This window comes from Hyla sarda, chromosome 3 (genome assembly GCF_029499605.1).
Source record: "Hyla sarda isolate aHylSar1 chromosome 3, aHylSar1.hap1, whole genome shotgun sequence".
NCBI lineage: Eukaryota > Metazoa > Chordata > Amphibia > Anura > Hylidae > Hyla > Hyla sarda.
In genome coordinates, this window is record NC_079191.1 from 444092920 (window position 1) to 444106806 (window position 13887).

The 13887-nt window shown below is 40.0% G+C and overlaps 1 protein-coding gene across 10 annotated transcripts in view; it reads right to left on the bottom strand.

The window, feature by feature from the left end:
- DNAH8 (dynein axonemal heavy chain 8) overlaps positions 1–13887 on the bottom strand; it is a 582992-nt gene that overhangs the window by 136005 nt on the left and 433100 nt on the right. For all 10 annotated transcript variants that reach the window (XM_056568656.1, XM_056568659.1, XM_056568657.1 and 7 more), the window contains 2 exons: positions 12745–12960; positions 12299–12436 (listed from right to left, as the gene is read on the bottom strand). In XM_056568656.1, the coding sequence (XP_056424631.1) occupies positions 12299–12436; positions 12745–12960 (354 nt within the window). The remainder of the gene's footprint in view (positions 1–12298; positions 12437–12744; positions 12961–13887) is intronic.

Consider the following 13887-nt stretch of genomic DNA (forward strand, 5'->3'; position numbering starts at 1 on the left):
ACCCGCCTCAACCAGCACCGGTATTCCATCAGGAAGGCCCGGATGTTGAAGCATTTTGTTGAGGCAGGACATACGGAAAACAATTTACGTTTTACACTTTTGGACCATGTTCTGATATCCAAGCACGGAGGGGATAGGTTAAGTCGCCTTAAGAAAAGGGAACTTTTTTGGATATATGAGTTAGGTAAAATGTTGATTTTGCAGTAACTTCTTTAATCTATAATGCCTAGTTGATGACTTCATTTGAGATTATTGCATTGGCTATAGAGTATATATGTATATTATTTTTATTACCAATGAACTAAGTTTGTTTTTCAGCTTGTGAAGCATTTGACACCAAGGGGACTGATCATAAACATATACCTGGCCCAATTACGATTAATATTAAGAAAGCAGATAAAAAGGAGAGAAGTTCACTTAGTCTTTGCATTGTGTGTCTGTGTGTGCCACACTAAGCATGGACAACAGAAAGAGGAGAAAATTGTGGAAAAATATCAATAATCTCAAGGTTACAAATCCATCTCGCAGAAATAGTGCTGAAAAACTCGACTTATACTCTAGTATATACGGTTTTAGCTACTCTTGATGTATCTTCCTTATACACAATCATTCACCACGATTTAGGTATTTCTGCGGTTGAGACATTTTTTAAAAAAGGGACAAATTAAATCACTACAAATTAAGTTTATTACTTCATCTATTTATTTTATTCTAACACACAATTATTTTTACTTTGAGGGTGATTATTATTTACAACAAGTCGGTGCCGCAATGGGAACCAGGTTTGTGCTGAGCTACGCAAATTTATTCATGGCGTCATGGGGGAAAGATACCACCATTCCCCTACGGCAAGTAATAGCTAGGTTTATAAGCTACGATAGCTGTCACTTGCCCCGATGGCTCAGTAAAGTGCCAAAAGGCCATTACAGCAGACTAAAAAGGAACTGCACCTCAAATGAAAATTTTTGGGAGGAAGCAGTACAATTAAGCAACCAGTTTAGAGACAAAAATTATCCAGATCTGCTCTTACAGCAATCTCTAGATCATGTTAAAAAGATAGACAGGTCACTATTTTTTGTCTCAACAGAAAAATATATTACCACTGAAGAATTCAACAGTAAAATAGTTTTACCTTATAATAACGAATATAGGAAGATAGAAAATCTGATAAACAAACATTGGCCACCGAGATATAGGATGGATGTTACCAGTCCGTCCGCCAATAGTCTATACTAGAGCTCCCAATTTAAGGATTAAGGTAGCTCCATCGATCAAGCCCCCATCCTCCAAACAATCTAACTCCTGGTTAAACACAAAGGGTTTTATCAGATGTTCTAACTGTGCCAAAACTCAGGGCCCGAAAAAAGACATGGTAGCATCCTCCCAAACCAATTCTTTTAAGTGGAATATAGATGATCTAATAACCTGTAACACCAAGGGGGTAGTCTATTTAATTCAATGTAGGTGCAGAAAACAATACATTGGGCGCACAAAGAGACCATTAAAAACCTGTATCGCTGAACATCTAAATAATATTAAAAATGGAAATCAAAAACATCCCCTATCTGCCACTTCGTGACAACACATAATAGTGATCTGAGAGCATTTTCATTCATTGGCCTTCAACACAGTAGACAAGATTGGAAAGGAGGAAGTTATATGATAAAAATATCCCGAGCAGAAAGTAAAAAAATCTATGAATTTGCCACGTTGGAACCGGGAGGACTCAATTCCAGTTTCGAGCTGTTTGGATTTCTGTGAGGAATGGGTTTGGCTCTAGTGGTTGTCCTTTATACAATGGGACACATGCCACAGCCGACTCCATCCCTCGCTTAAGGTCATCTCTGCTTTGAACATCTTCTTTTCTGCTATATTGTATGTTGTAACATTGTCAAACACCACTCAGTCATCTACCTCTGCTGCCATTTCCATATTTTCTATATTCGACTGTTAACTATATATATTCTCTTCCAATTTTTATTTTATTTTTTCACTTTTTCACTATTATTCATCTATATCTATCCTCATCTATTTATATCTATCCTTATCCTATTATTTTTCATTTATTTATTGCTCTCAACTATCATTATTTTCATTCATATATTTGTATATTTCATTTTATACATTGAATGCTCTGTTTTCTTATTATTGTTCATATTTATTAATTTCCTATTCTTTTTCCCCCACAAACTGCTAGTCTATCTTTTTATTATGAATATTGAGAACAGGCAGTACTTTTCACATATGCACATGTTGTATTATCCATCCACTTGTTATCACTAAGTGTGAATACTAGCCTGCCAACATAGCTATACATTTCTGTGATCCACAACCGCATTTTGGTAATGATCCTTTTTCACCTGCTAATCAAAATAAAACTGCTATAAATATGATGAGATTCATTCCAGTGACATAGGTACGGAGGAAGGGGTCAAATACTTTGTATAAAGCACCCCGAAACGCGTTTAGCCGAATGCCAAAAATACACATTGTGACATCAATACGGACTCTAAGCCACTACCAGTCCAAAACTTGTTCCAGCTTCTGAGGTGATAATACTGCATTTGGAGATCCATTGCTGATACTGTGATCCATCTGCCAGAATTGTGATCTATCTGCTGTGATCTATCTGCTGCTATCTGATCTACTCACCGCTCCTGTGATCCACCTGCTGCTCCTGTGTTTCCATCCACCGCCCCTATCATCCGCTGACATTAGACGCCAACGCGACGAGGAAACACCATCGGTCTGCATACATGGACCCTCGTAGCTCCTGCACGGCAATCACCAGGTCCAGCGTCATCTGGACCGGCCACGCTCGGCGCTTGCAAGCGCATTCAGGTCAGCCTACCAACCACAAGTGCGAGTGTGTCACTGCATATCAGCGAGAGGAGACGGCACCCACAGTGAAGCTGATAACATATTGTATCTAACAATTAGTGGCAGAATTGTTTACGGTAGTATTGTATCTATTCAGCATTTACCATTATCTCATTGTCAGAAATATTGCTGGACTATTAGTCAATTTCCGGACTATTAGTCAGTTAGTTATACATTGCCGGATTACCGGGTAGTTGCTAACCCAACTCTATTTTGTTTCAGCAATTTTCTGTCACATTTATGTTATGATATGTGTCTTTCCATTATTCCTCCCACAAGGGCCCAGTGAGGGGAATTGTTATGCATTTTAATATTATAATATATTTTTTAATAAATTCTATTCATAAATATTTGAAGCACGGTCTCAGCCAAATTACCTATTTTTTCCAAAGGGTGTGCAACCAATTATTAAGTTAAGGTTACATAAAATTGCTGTTGGGAAAAAGGAGCCTTCAAATAAGAGAGACCTGGAGCAGTTTGCAAAGGAAAAGTGGTCCAACATTCCGGCTGAGAGGTGTAAGAAGCTTATTGATGCTTATAGGAAGACACTGATTTCACTTATTTTTTCCAAAGGGTGTGCAGCCAAATATTAAGTTTGGGGTGCCAATAATTTTGTCCAGCCCATTTTTGGAGTTTGGTGACATTTTGTCCAATTTGCTTTTTTTCCTTCCTTTTTTTGTTTAGTTCCAATACACACAAAGGGAATAAACATGTGTATAGCAAAACATGTGTTACTGCAATCCTTTTCTGTGAGAAATACTTCATTTTATTGAAAAAATTCAGGGGTGCCAACATTTACGGCCATGACTGTATATCCTATTCTGTCATGCGTTACTAAAATAAAAAAAATCCATATAGGTATAGAATAATAATTTTTAAAATTTTTCACCATATTTGACTCACACATTAATTTTGTCACATATTACCACTTTTTTTTTGCACACACTTTACACATTTATTCTTTATTTGCATATCAAAATTTTTTATATTCTGTATTATTATTATTAATTATTTTTCATTATATTATATTTTTTATTCTAGTTTTGTTCAATTTTTTTAACTATATTTTTTTAAATAATTTTTCATCTTGTCACTATCTTCAGTAATTATCTCACAGTATATTTTTTTCACGTCTTCATATAATTATATATTTTCACACTTATATGACCACTGTGATTCACATTTCACTTGTTAATATGGGACACCAGTCACATAGATATGTGAAACAGGTGCGTTTTTCTACGCCTTTTAATCAATTTTATATTTGTATGTGAGATCGGTGCTTTTTTTTTTGCATCTCTCTCACTCTATTTGGACACAAAATATATGGCTTTTTTACTAATTATGCACAGGGATATAAATTCCAAATTTTTTTTTTAGTGATTTAATATGAAGAGTATTGGCATTCCTTGCTATACCATGCTCTGCACCAGCCTATCACATGCGCAGGCACTAAGGATGGCGCCGATCATGTGATATTAGAAAGAATCATGTGACACGGAGATAACGACAAAAAGCTTGTGAACGCTGCAATGGCATCTATGGGCATACAGGAGAGTGCGGATCTGCCCCCTACAATTAAGCACTCTTCAGTGCGAAACGCGTCAGATCCTGTCCTGTGTTGGTCGTTGCTAATAAAGCCATAGCAAGTTTTTACCTGCACACACCTGAGTGCCGGACATTTCTTTCTTCTAACCTTTTTGGCACCGGGGGCGGTACCGATGCCCGTAGCACAAGGAGGCGCAGTGGACGGGGTAGTGGTGAGCGGCTCTACCTTGCGCGCATATATATATATATATATATATATATATATATATATTGTGAGAAGGTGAAAGGCATCGTGGTGGATGGGAGATATGTTTCACCAAGGCTCCTGGCCTTGGTGAAGTAAGAGCCGGTATTCATTCAGTGTCTGTGCTGCGATGCAGGCTGACACTATGGCAGTAGTATGGCTGGAAGGCCAATCCGGGGCGGCTCTTACTGGGAATGACCAAGTGTAGGGTGCAGCTCACACTGCCAGAGAAAGCTGAAAGTGGAGATCTTCCCTGCATTTGCTCTAAGGTTGGAAGCTAGTGAACAGCCTGCTGGGAGGCCTGGAAAAGACTTGTTTGTGTTGTACGGTACAAACTCAGGTGTGAACAAACACCTAAGGAATACAGGTGGACTTTTGTTTAGTTTTCCTTTGTTCTGCGTTTAAAGACTGTTTGCTGTGTGCCAAGTGTGAATAAAACACTGAACTTTGATTTGATTTGAAAAGTATTGTTTCCTTGCTTCTATACTGCAACCGCACCTATCTGCAAGAGCGAGTCATCACAATATATATATATATATATATATATATATATATATATATATTGTAAGGAACCGCCCTCAGGTATAGCTCTGGGATCGTCCTGGTCACTGCCATGGGACGTTTCCTTGCAATAACTCGGCTAACAACAGTTCAGGTTACAAGTTTGGCACCTCTCCAGCTTTATTTACACAGATTGCAGGCAAAAACAAACATAACACAGCAACAAAATAAAATCCTAGACCGTCTGGTCACTGACTACAACTCTCAGCATGCCCTGTCTACTAACTGGTGAGCTACCCTCATCCAGTAAAACATGTGCCACCTTCAACCTTTACTCACAGTTCACACCGTCACTTGGGCCACTCACAGCTCTGGCTGTGTGCTTCCCCTAACAGGGCCCGTATCTCCCATTTACAGCGGCTTGCTGTTTCCTAGGGTGAGCCCAGATCAGACTGAGACTCAACCTTTTGAAGACCTCTTCACTCTGCTGCCTGATTACTTAGGCCCCAGGTGAAGGATTCTCCAGAGTGAGTCAAGGAAATGCACCCCTTTCTTGCCACTTTAACACAATATACATATATCATAGCATTTAATGAAAAAACTCACGATCTCAGAATCACCTTGCTCAGTAAAAGCATTCCAAAGTTATTGCCACTTAAAGAGGCACATGTAAGATATAAAAAATGGGGCTTGGTCACAAACAAAATTTGTCAGAAGGATTTGATTTGCCTTATTAAACTGCTGACACTTGTAAATCTGGCATATACATATGGCAAGGAGTAGAATGCTACCTTTCTTTCAGTTTACGTAGTGCACCCAGAAATTTTAATTTTAATCTGATTGTCCCAAAACTCTGAAATGCCGCGGGCTGGAATGCCTCCTCACTTTACCTCCTTCTTCTGTCTTGACTGACAGACAGGGCTTGGTTTCCAGTGTCGAGCACTGTCTAAATTGCATGTCATGTCTTTGTACTAAGCTGCACGCACCGAGAACTTCCCTGACCAAGCTTGTCTCCACCTCTCTCAAGGATCTTATTAACCCACTGCAAGAGCTGGCACCTCAGTCTTAGCTTCTCTTCAGAGTCAGGGTTCTGTATTCTCTTTGTTTTTCAAAACACATGTACAGACATTTTTGCAAGGAGTAGGTCACACAGCCCCCATTACTAACACCCTATGGTCCTTACAACCTGTACGTGGTTCTTGACACTTGGCAGTAGTCCCCCCGTTGATCCTCTTTATCTTCTCTCCCAGAGGACGTTTTTATTATAGCAGTAACATCTAACGGTTGAAGGGGACCTGGGTTGGAGTGTCTCTTCACTGTCTAGTGCCTGTTCTGGTGTCCAAGCAGGACAAGGCTTTTCTCCTGCCAGGTACCTCATTCTTCTTGAAGTTTTTTAACTGAATGAGGATTTCACTTTCCCTCTTTCTTTTCCCCACTTTCCCATTTTAGGAAAATGCTTCTATATTATCTATGTGGTTAGGGTAGAGCTTCTTTTCCCAGATGGCCTCTCTTTTTATCACTCCCTGTTTTAATTCCAATTTTCTATGGAAATGGTTCAAGACTACCGTCACTCAATGGATCAAATCAGCTATTGGTGAGGTGTAACCTGTTCAGGGCAAAGAATCCCTGCCCAGTCACAATCTACAAGAATGGTGCCAACATAGCGGTCAGCTACCAGACCTCTGCTATGTGGGTAGTCAAGATAATAGATGTAGCAGTGGTATAGACGAACATACAGTGAATCTTTTAAGTTTCTGTTTCTTATCCTATGGACTGCTATAGGATGTCTTACCATTATGTATGTCTCCAATGACCCAAGAATAGAAAGAAGACTTTTTTTACTCACTGTAAAATTATTTCGATGTTAATTTTACCAAGAAACATAGCAGCCAGATACATTTTAATGTGCCCCGTATAAAGAGGTTCTCTTCTTGTCTTCAGGTGTCTGACTAGTGCATTTCTTTAAGTCAGTTGTTTTCCAGTTGATACATAGTTACATAGTTAGTATGGTTGAAAAAAGACATACGTCCATCAAGTCCAACCAGGGGATTGAAGGGAAGGATGTAAGGGGATAAGGGAAAGGGATGTAGTTTTATAATTCTGCATAAGCATTAATGTTATTTTGTTCCAGGAATGTATCTAACCCTGCTTTAAAGCTGTTAATTGTTCCTGCTGTGACCAGTTCCTGAGGTAGACCGTTCCATAAATTCACAGTCCTCACGGTAAAGAAGGCGTGCCGCCCCTTTAGACTAAACCTTTTCTTCTCCAGACGGAGGGAGTGCCCCCTCGTCCTTTGGGGGGGTTTAACCTGGAACAGTTTTTCTCCATATTTTTTGTATGGGCCATTTATATACTTATATACGTTTATCATATCCCCCCTTAAACGTCTCTTCTCAAGACTAAACAATTGTAACTCCTTTAATCGCTCCTCATAGCTAAGATGTTCCATGCCCCATATTAGTTTAGTCGCGCGTCTCTGCACCCTTTCCAACTCCGCAGTGTCCCTTTTATGAACAGGCGACCAAAACTGAACAGCATATTCCAGGTGAGGCCGTACCAATGCTTTATAAAGGGGGAGTATTATGTCCCTGCCCCTCGAGTCCATGCCTCTTTTTATACATGACAATATCCTGCCGGCTTTGGAAGCAGCAGCCTGACATTGCATGCTATTTTGTAGTCTGTGATCTACAAGTACACCCAGATCCTTCTCTACCAGTGACTCTGCCAGTTTAATCCCCCCTAAGACATACGACGCATGCAGGTTATTAGTACCCAGATGCATAACTTTACATTTATCCACATTGAACCTCATTTGCCAAGTGGATGCCCAGACACTTAGTCTATCCAAGTCATCTTGTAACTTATGCACATCCTCTATAGACTGTACTGTGCTACAAAGCTTGGTGTCATCTGCAAAGATAGAAACAGAGCTGTTAATACCATCCTCTATATCATTGATAAATAAATTAAACAGCAGCGGGCCCAGTACTGAACCTTGGGGTACACCACTAATAACCGGGGACCAATCAGAGTACGAATCATTTACCACCACTCTCTGGGTACGATCTATGAGCCAGTGTTCAATCCAGTTACAAACTAAAGTTTCCAAGCCCAAGGACCTTAACTTACCTGTCAGATGTCTGTGAGGGACAGTATCAAATGCTTTGGCAAAATCCAGAAACACTATATCCACAGCCATTCCTCTGTCAAGGCTTCTACTCACCTCTTCATAAAAGCAAATTAGATTGGTTTGACAACTTCTATCCTTAGTAAACCCATGCTGGCTATCACTTATAATACTATTATCCCCTATGTATTCCTGTATGTAATCCCTTATAAGTCCTTCAAACAATTTACCCACAATGCACGTTAGACTTACCGGTCTATAATTGCCTGGCGAAGACCTAGAGCCCTTCTTGAAGATTGGTACCACATTAGCCTTGCGCCAGTCCCTTGGCACAATACCAGACACCAGAGAATCTCTAAATATCATGAACAAGGGTACAGATATTACTGAACTTACCTCTCTAAGAACTCTTGGGTGTAGTCCATCCGGCCCTGGAGATTTGCTTACATTTACTTTACTTAACTTACCTTGTACCATCTCTACATTAAGCCAGTTCAATACATTATATGATGTGTTACCAGCACTGACCTGACCAATGTCAGCTCCTTCTTCCATAGTATATACAGAACTAAAGAACCCATTCAGTAGCTCCGCCTTCTCTTGATCGCCCGTGACAACCTCCCCATTATCATTATTAAGGGGTCCTACATGCTCTGTCCTTGGTTTTTTTGTATTTATATATCTAAAAAAATATTTAGGATTAGTTTTGCTTTCTTCGGCCACCTGTCTCTCATTTTGAATTTTTGCTGTTTTTATTACATTTTTACAGATTTTATTAAGCTCCTTGTACTGTTTAAATGTTATAGCTGACCCATCAGATTTGTATTTTTTGAAGGCTATTTTTTTGTTGTTTATTGCTCTTTTAACATCATGTGTCAGCCATGTAGGATTTAGTTTTAATCGTTTATATTTGTTCCCCTTTGGTATATATTTAGCTGTATAGTTATTTAGAGTTGATTTAAAGATGTCCCATTTACCTTCTGTATCAGTATTTGAGAACACCTCCCCCCAGTCTATGTCCTGTAGTGCAGCCCTCAGCCCAGGGAAATTTGCCTTTTTAAAGTTATATGTTTTTGCTTTCCCCGTCTGTCTTTGTTTTCTACATTTTAAGTCAAAAGTAACTATATTGTGGTCGCTATTACCAAGGTTTTCCCGCACAGTTACATTACCAACCAGCTCTGCGTTGTTGGAAATGATCAGATCCAACAAGGCATCACTTCTTGTTGGGTCCTCCACAAACTGTCCCATAAAATTATCCTGCAATAAATTTAGGAATTTTCTCCCCTTTGTAGTTTTAGCCAACCCCCGGCCCCAATCTATATCTGGATAGTTAAAATCTCCCATTATTACCACTGTACCTGCCCGGGCGGCCCTCTCTATTTGTTTATACAGCCGACCTTCTATCTCTTCAGTGATATTAGGGGGTCTGTAAATTACACCAAATATTATTTTTTCAGTATTTCCCTCCTTTTGTAATTCTACCCACAGTGATTCCACCTCCTCAGAATCATCACACACTATGGCATCGTTCACATTGACTTTCATACCTTTGTGTGGTACCCCTTGTGTTCAGACCCATTGAGGCCCAGACCCAAAAAGCTGTTAAGTGTCCTGAAGTATCTGTATAGATTGGATTCTGCAAGGTTTTAGGTACGACCTCCATAGCCCTGTGATGTGTCTTGTAGTATCTGTATACAGTGGATCCTCTTTGGATGGAACTTGTTTCTCCAGTAATCTGGGGGCCGAGTTACTACCTTGATCTCTTTGTCATGTTTCCCATTCCTGCCAGGGGCATTATCCTGCTAAAAGAGGCCCCTGCCATCTAGGGGTCTTACTGCCATGAAGGGGATGACTTGGTTTGTATAATGGTTAGGTTGGTGGTATGTATCATAGTAACAACCACATATGGCCAGGACACAAGGTCTCCAGCAGAACATTGCCCATCACACTGCCCTGAAAGCTTGTCTTGTTCCCATAGTGCATCCTGGTGCCATCTTTTCCCCAGGTAAGTGATGCACACACACACAGTTGTCCACAGGATGGGAAACCATCCATCAAACCAGGAACCTTCATTCATTGCTTCATGTTCTAGTTCTGATGCCCATTGCAGACGCTTTCAGGGGTGGACAGGGGTCACATGGCCCCATACATGATCTGTTATTTGACTCCTTTCTATCATAGCCAGCAGGATATTTTCAGCAGTTTGCTCTACAGCAACCTCTCTGTGGGATCAAACCAGACAGGCTAGCCTTTAACCCCCACACATCAATGAGCCTTGTGCCCCCATGACCCTTTCCCCGATTTTCCTTCCTTGGAAACTATTGGTAGGTACTAACCACATACCGGGAACACCCAAAATTATTAGGGATGGAATTCACACTGTGCAGAAGGAGAAGTCAGTGCAGGAATGTATGTCCTGACACATAACAGCATGAAGGACAGCCTGAGAAGGACATGTCCACATGAGATAGACCTAGAACCAGGAGCAGGTAATGTACTGCATATCAAGGGATCTGAGAATGATGAAGGGCGATTTTTACTTAAGGTATTTATTGGCATATATAAAATAATGTTTCCTTGTTGAAAGTGTCCTATAAGTGTCCTATAAGTGATCTATAATATTTGCACAAATTACTTTTCAAAAATGACTCCTTATTGCAGAAATAAAGTCTTGGCCAATAGGTGTCTCACATCACTGCAAACTGCTGTCTACTGCCTGTTATTAGGCTCAGTTCATCTCTAGTGAAAGAGACACAAAGTGAAAACACAGGATGTAGAAGGGGGACTAAGCTACTGCTATGTGCAGAAGAGAGGGAAGAATGACCCTGGGCGGTATATCTGCAATCTATGTGCACTCTCCTTGAAAGATAAATTAAGTCTTCTCTCTTATTTCAGCAGCAGTTCGGTGTAACCCCTTCCTTGCTGTGCTGTTTCTTTTATTCCTGCTTACATAGCATCTTGCAAACCCCATGCATCAGTAAACACTTCTCCCTACACATTGCATTTATAGTGCACATCAGAACAGTGCAGTTTGTTCAGTCTAGTGCACTTTCTCCAGCACTATGACATGGGAGAGCAGAAAAAGGAAGAGAGGAAATGCATGTGTTTTTAATACTGGCAAACAGCCCAGCTCTGGTTCCGTCCCCTGAAATAAAGAGAATAAGAAATAGCCGTGCACCACGGAGGGGGCTCTCAGGGGCTTAATAACAGCAGAGAGAGACCCAAAATCCCATTGTCACCGCTCTGTAGGGTTATTGTAAAAAATCCAGGCAGGATTATACAAATCTTTTAAAATCACTGGTAAGCTTTAAAAGTGTTGTTTAGCAAATGATACAATCTGTTTATGTGCCAAAATGTATAAAATCAACTTACTAATATAGTGTTATCACCCAAAGTGAAGTGTGACTATGGCCAACACATCTAAAGTGAACAAATCATTCATTTGAGCTTTGGGTTTCTTCCTGTAAGCTGTGACATCATGTTGATCCCTCCTCTCCTCCTGTCATCATAAAACAAGATAATTGACGTGAAGGGGGGAACTGGTATTACTGCTTATTAGATTTATGACTCATTAGATAAGGCAGCAGGAAGCGATAGTTTTCATCAGAAAGGGTTTCCTGCTGCCTTATCTAATGAGTCATATCTCTTTTGAGCAATAATACCAGCTCACCCCTTGACATCAATTGTCTTGTCCCATGGTGACAGGAGGGCAGGAGGGATCGAGCTGCTGCTCTCTGTGACATGATGTCACAGCTTACAGGAAAAAAAACTCATAGCAGAAATAAATCATCTGTTCACTGAATAATAATACTATATTATTTTTAAGTTGCTTTACTATACATTTTGACACCATAATCAGGTTGCTTCTTTTTAAGGACAACTTCTTTAAGTACCAAACACATATAGTAAGCATAACCAGTGATCAGGTTTCCCAGTTGTATAGTTAATTATTGTAACATGTTTGATCTGAACATAATAGTTACTGTATATGTGCTCACCATTTTTTCTAACATGGCTCCATCATATTTGGCCTGTGCAATATAAAGCTCTTCTTCTTTTTTATCCAGTTGCAGCTGCACCCCTGACAATTCACAGTTAGTGGCTTGTAGATGGTGATCCTGCTTGATCAGGTTTGCCTAGAAAAAAATATATATATATTTTCTTCTTAATAATGAAACTCAGAAGAGAACTTACTCAGCAAATTGTGGACTGGTTCTAAAAATTTACTGTAAAACAGATTGACCGCTTCATTAATGGTCACCTCATTAAAAATTAATGGGGCATGGTCGGAGGCAGTTTTGAAATTTCCCTGTCCGATCTGGCTGTTGCACCAAACGCGGTGTGAACCCAGCCTATACTATATGGCAATAATGCTGTAAGAGCCCTGTCTAACATACAATTTTAAAGGGGGTTTCCTGATTAAAATTGTACAAAAATATCTTACCTTTAGTGGCAGGACTTCCTTGTTGACTTCATAAAATTTTGCCATCGCCTGAGTCCATGACAGGAGACCAGCAACATTTCCACAGACCTTCCCTGCATTTTCCATTGTGTAATCTTGCATCTGAAAATAAGGCTGCAGTAATTCCACCATCTCCTCATTAATAGAGTTCTTCTGGAATTGCTTAAGGGACGGCAGGAACTCAGACTTGCTCATGAGCTGTAGACAAATTCCTCTATAGTTATTCCATTTACTGCAAAACAACTTTATTACAACACCCAGAAAATTACATTACTCACAGTACACTGACAGGTCACTTCATTAGAGACACCAGCTTTAAGCATATGTGCATTAGCCAAGGGTCCCTCTTTTGGAGGAACAGTCCCTACTTTTGTCTCTCTTTACTCTTTAAATGTCCCTCTTTTTGACCTAGGAAATAGATTTGCATCAATAAATTGTTGAGAGAATGGTGGATAATGGTAATGGAGAGAGATGGAGGGTATTCCTCCCCTTAACCCTCCCCCCCCCCCCCTTTTTGGGTTTTTTCTCCCTTCACCCCCACCGATCCCTTTGGGTAATTCAGAGCCTGATATTATATGGTAGAAATTGTAACTATGTAGCTCGAAAATATGGATTAAGGCTTTTTTCTTTTTGCTTGCTGAAATAATAATTTGTAAATTTGTAAGAAATTAAAAAGAAATAAAATAAAATGTTGAGATTACTCCAAAAATCTTTCTGGCTCCTAACTGTATATTGGACTCTACTTGCATATTATTTCATCATCTGGTGAAATTTGGATCGTAATAAATTGTTATATTCAGATAAGTTGTGTGATAATATTAAAATCAAAAAGCATCCAGCTGTATATAAATGCATGCAAAATGGAACTTTCATGCAAAAAATAATAAGTGTCCCTGTTTGGCCGTCTAAAAAACTTGGGAGGTATGCACAGTGGCGTACCTACAATTAGGCAGGCGGCCAGCCCATAGTCTAGGCCCTGCTACATCTAGTCCTTCAGGGCCTGGAATTAATGGTCCTCTGTTGTGTGCGGTGAAGGGAGAAGAAAGGAGGCATCCTGGGTGAGGGAGTGTAGGGACAGAAGGGAGGGCTTCAATCAGGTGGCCAATGTCAAACAGCGGAGATGTT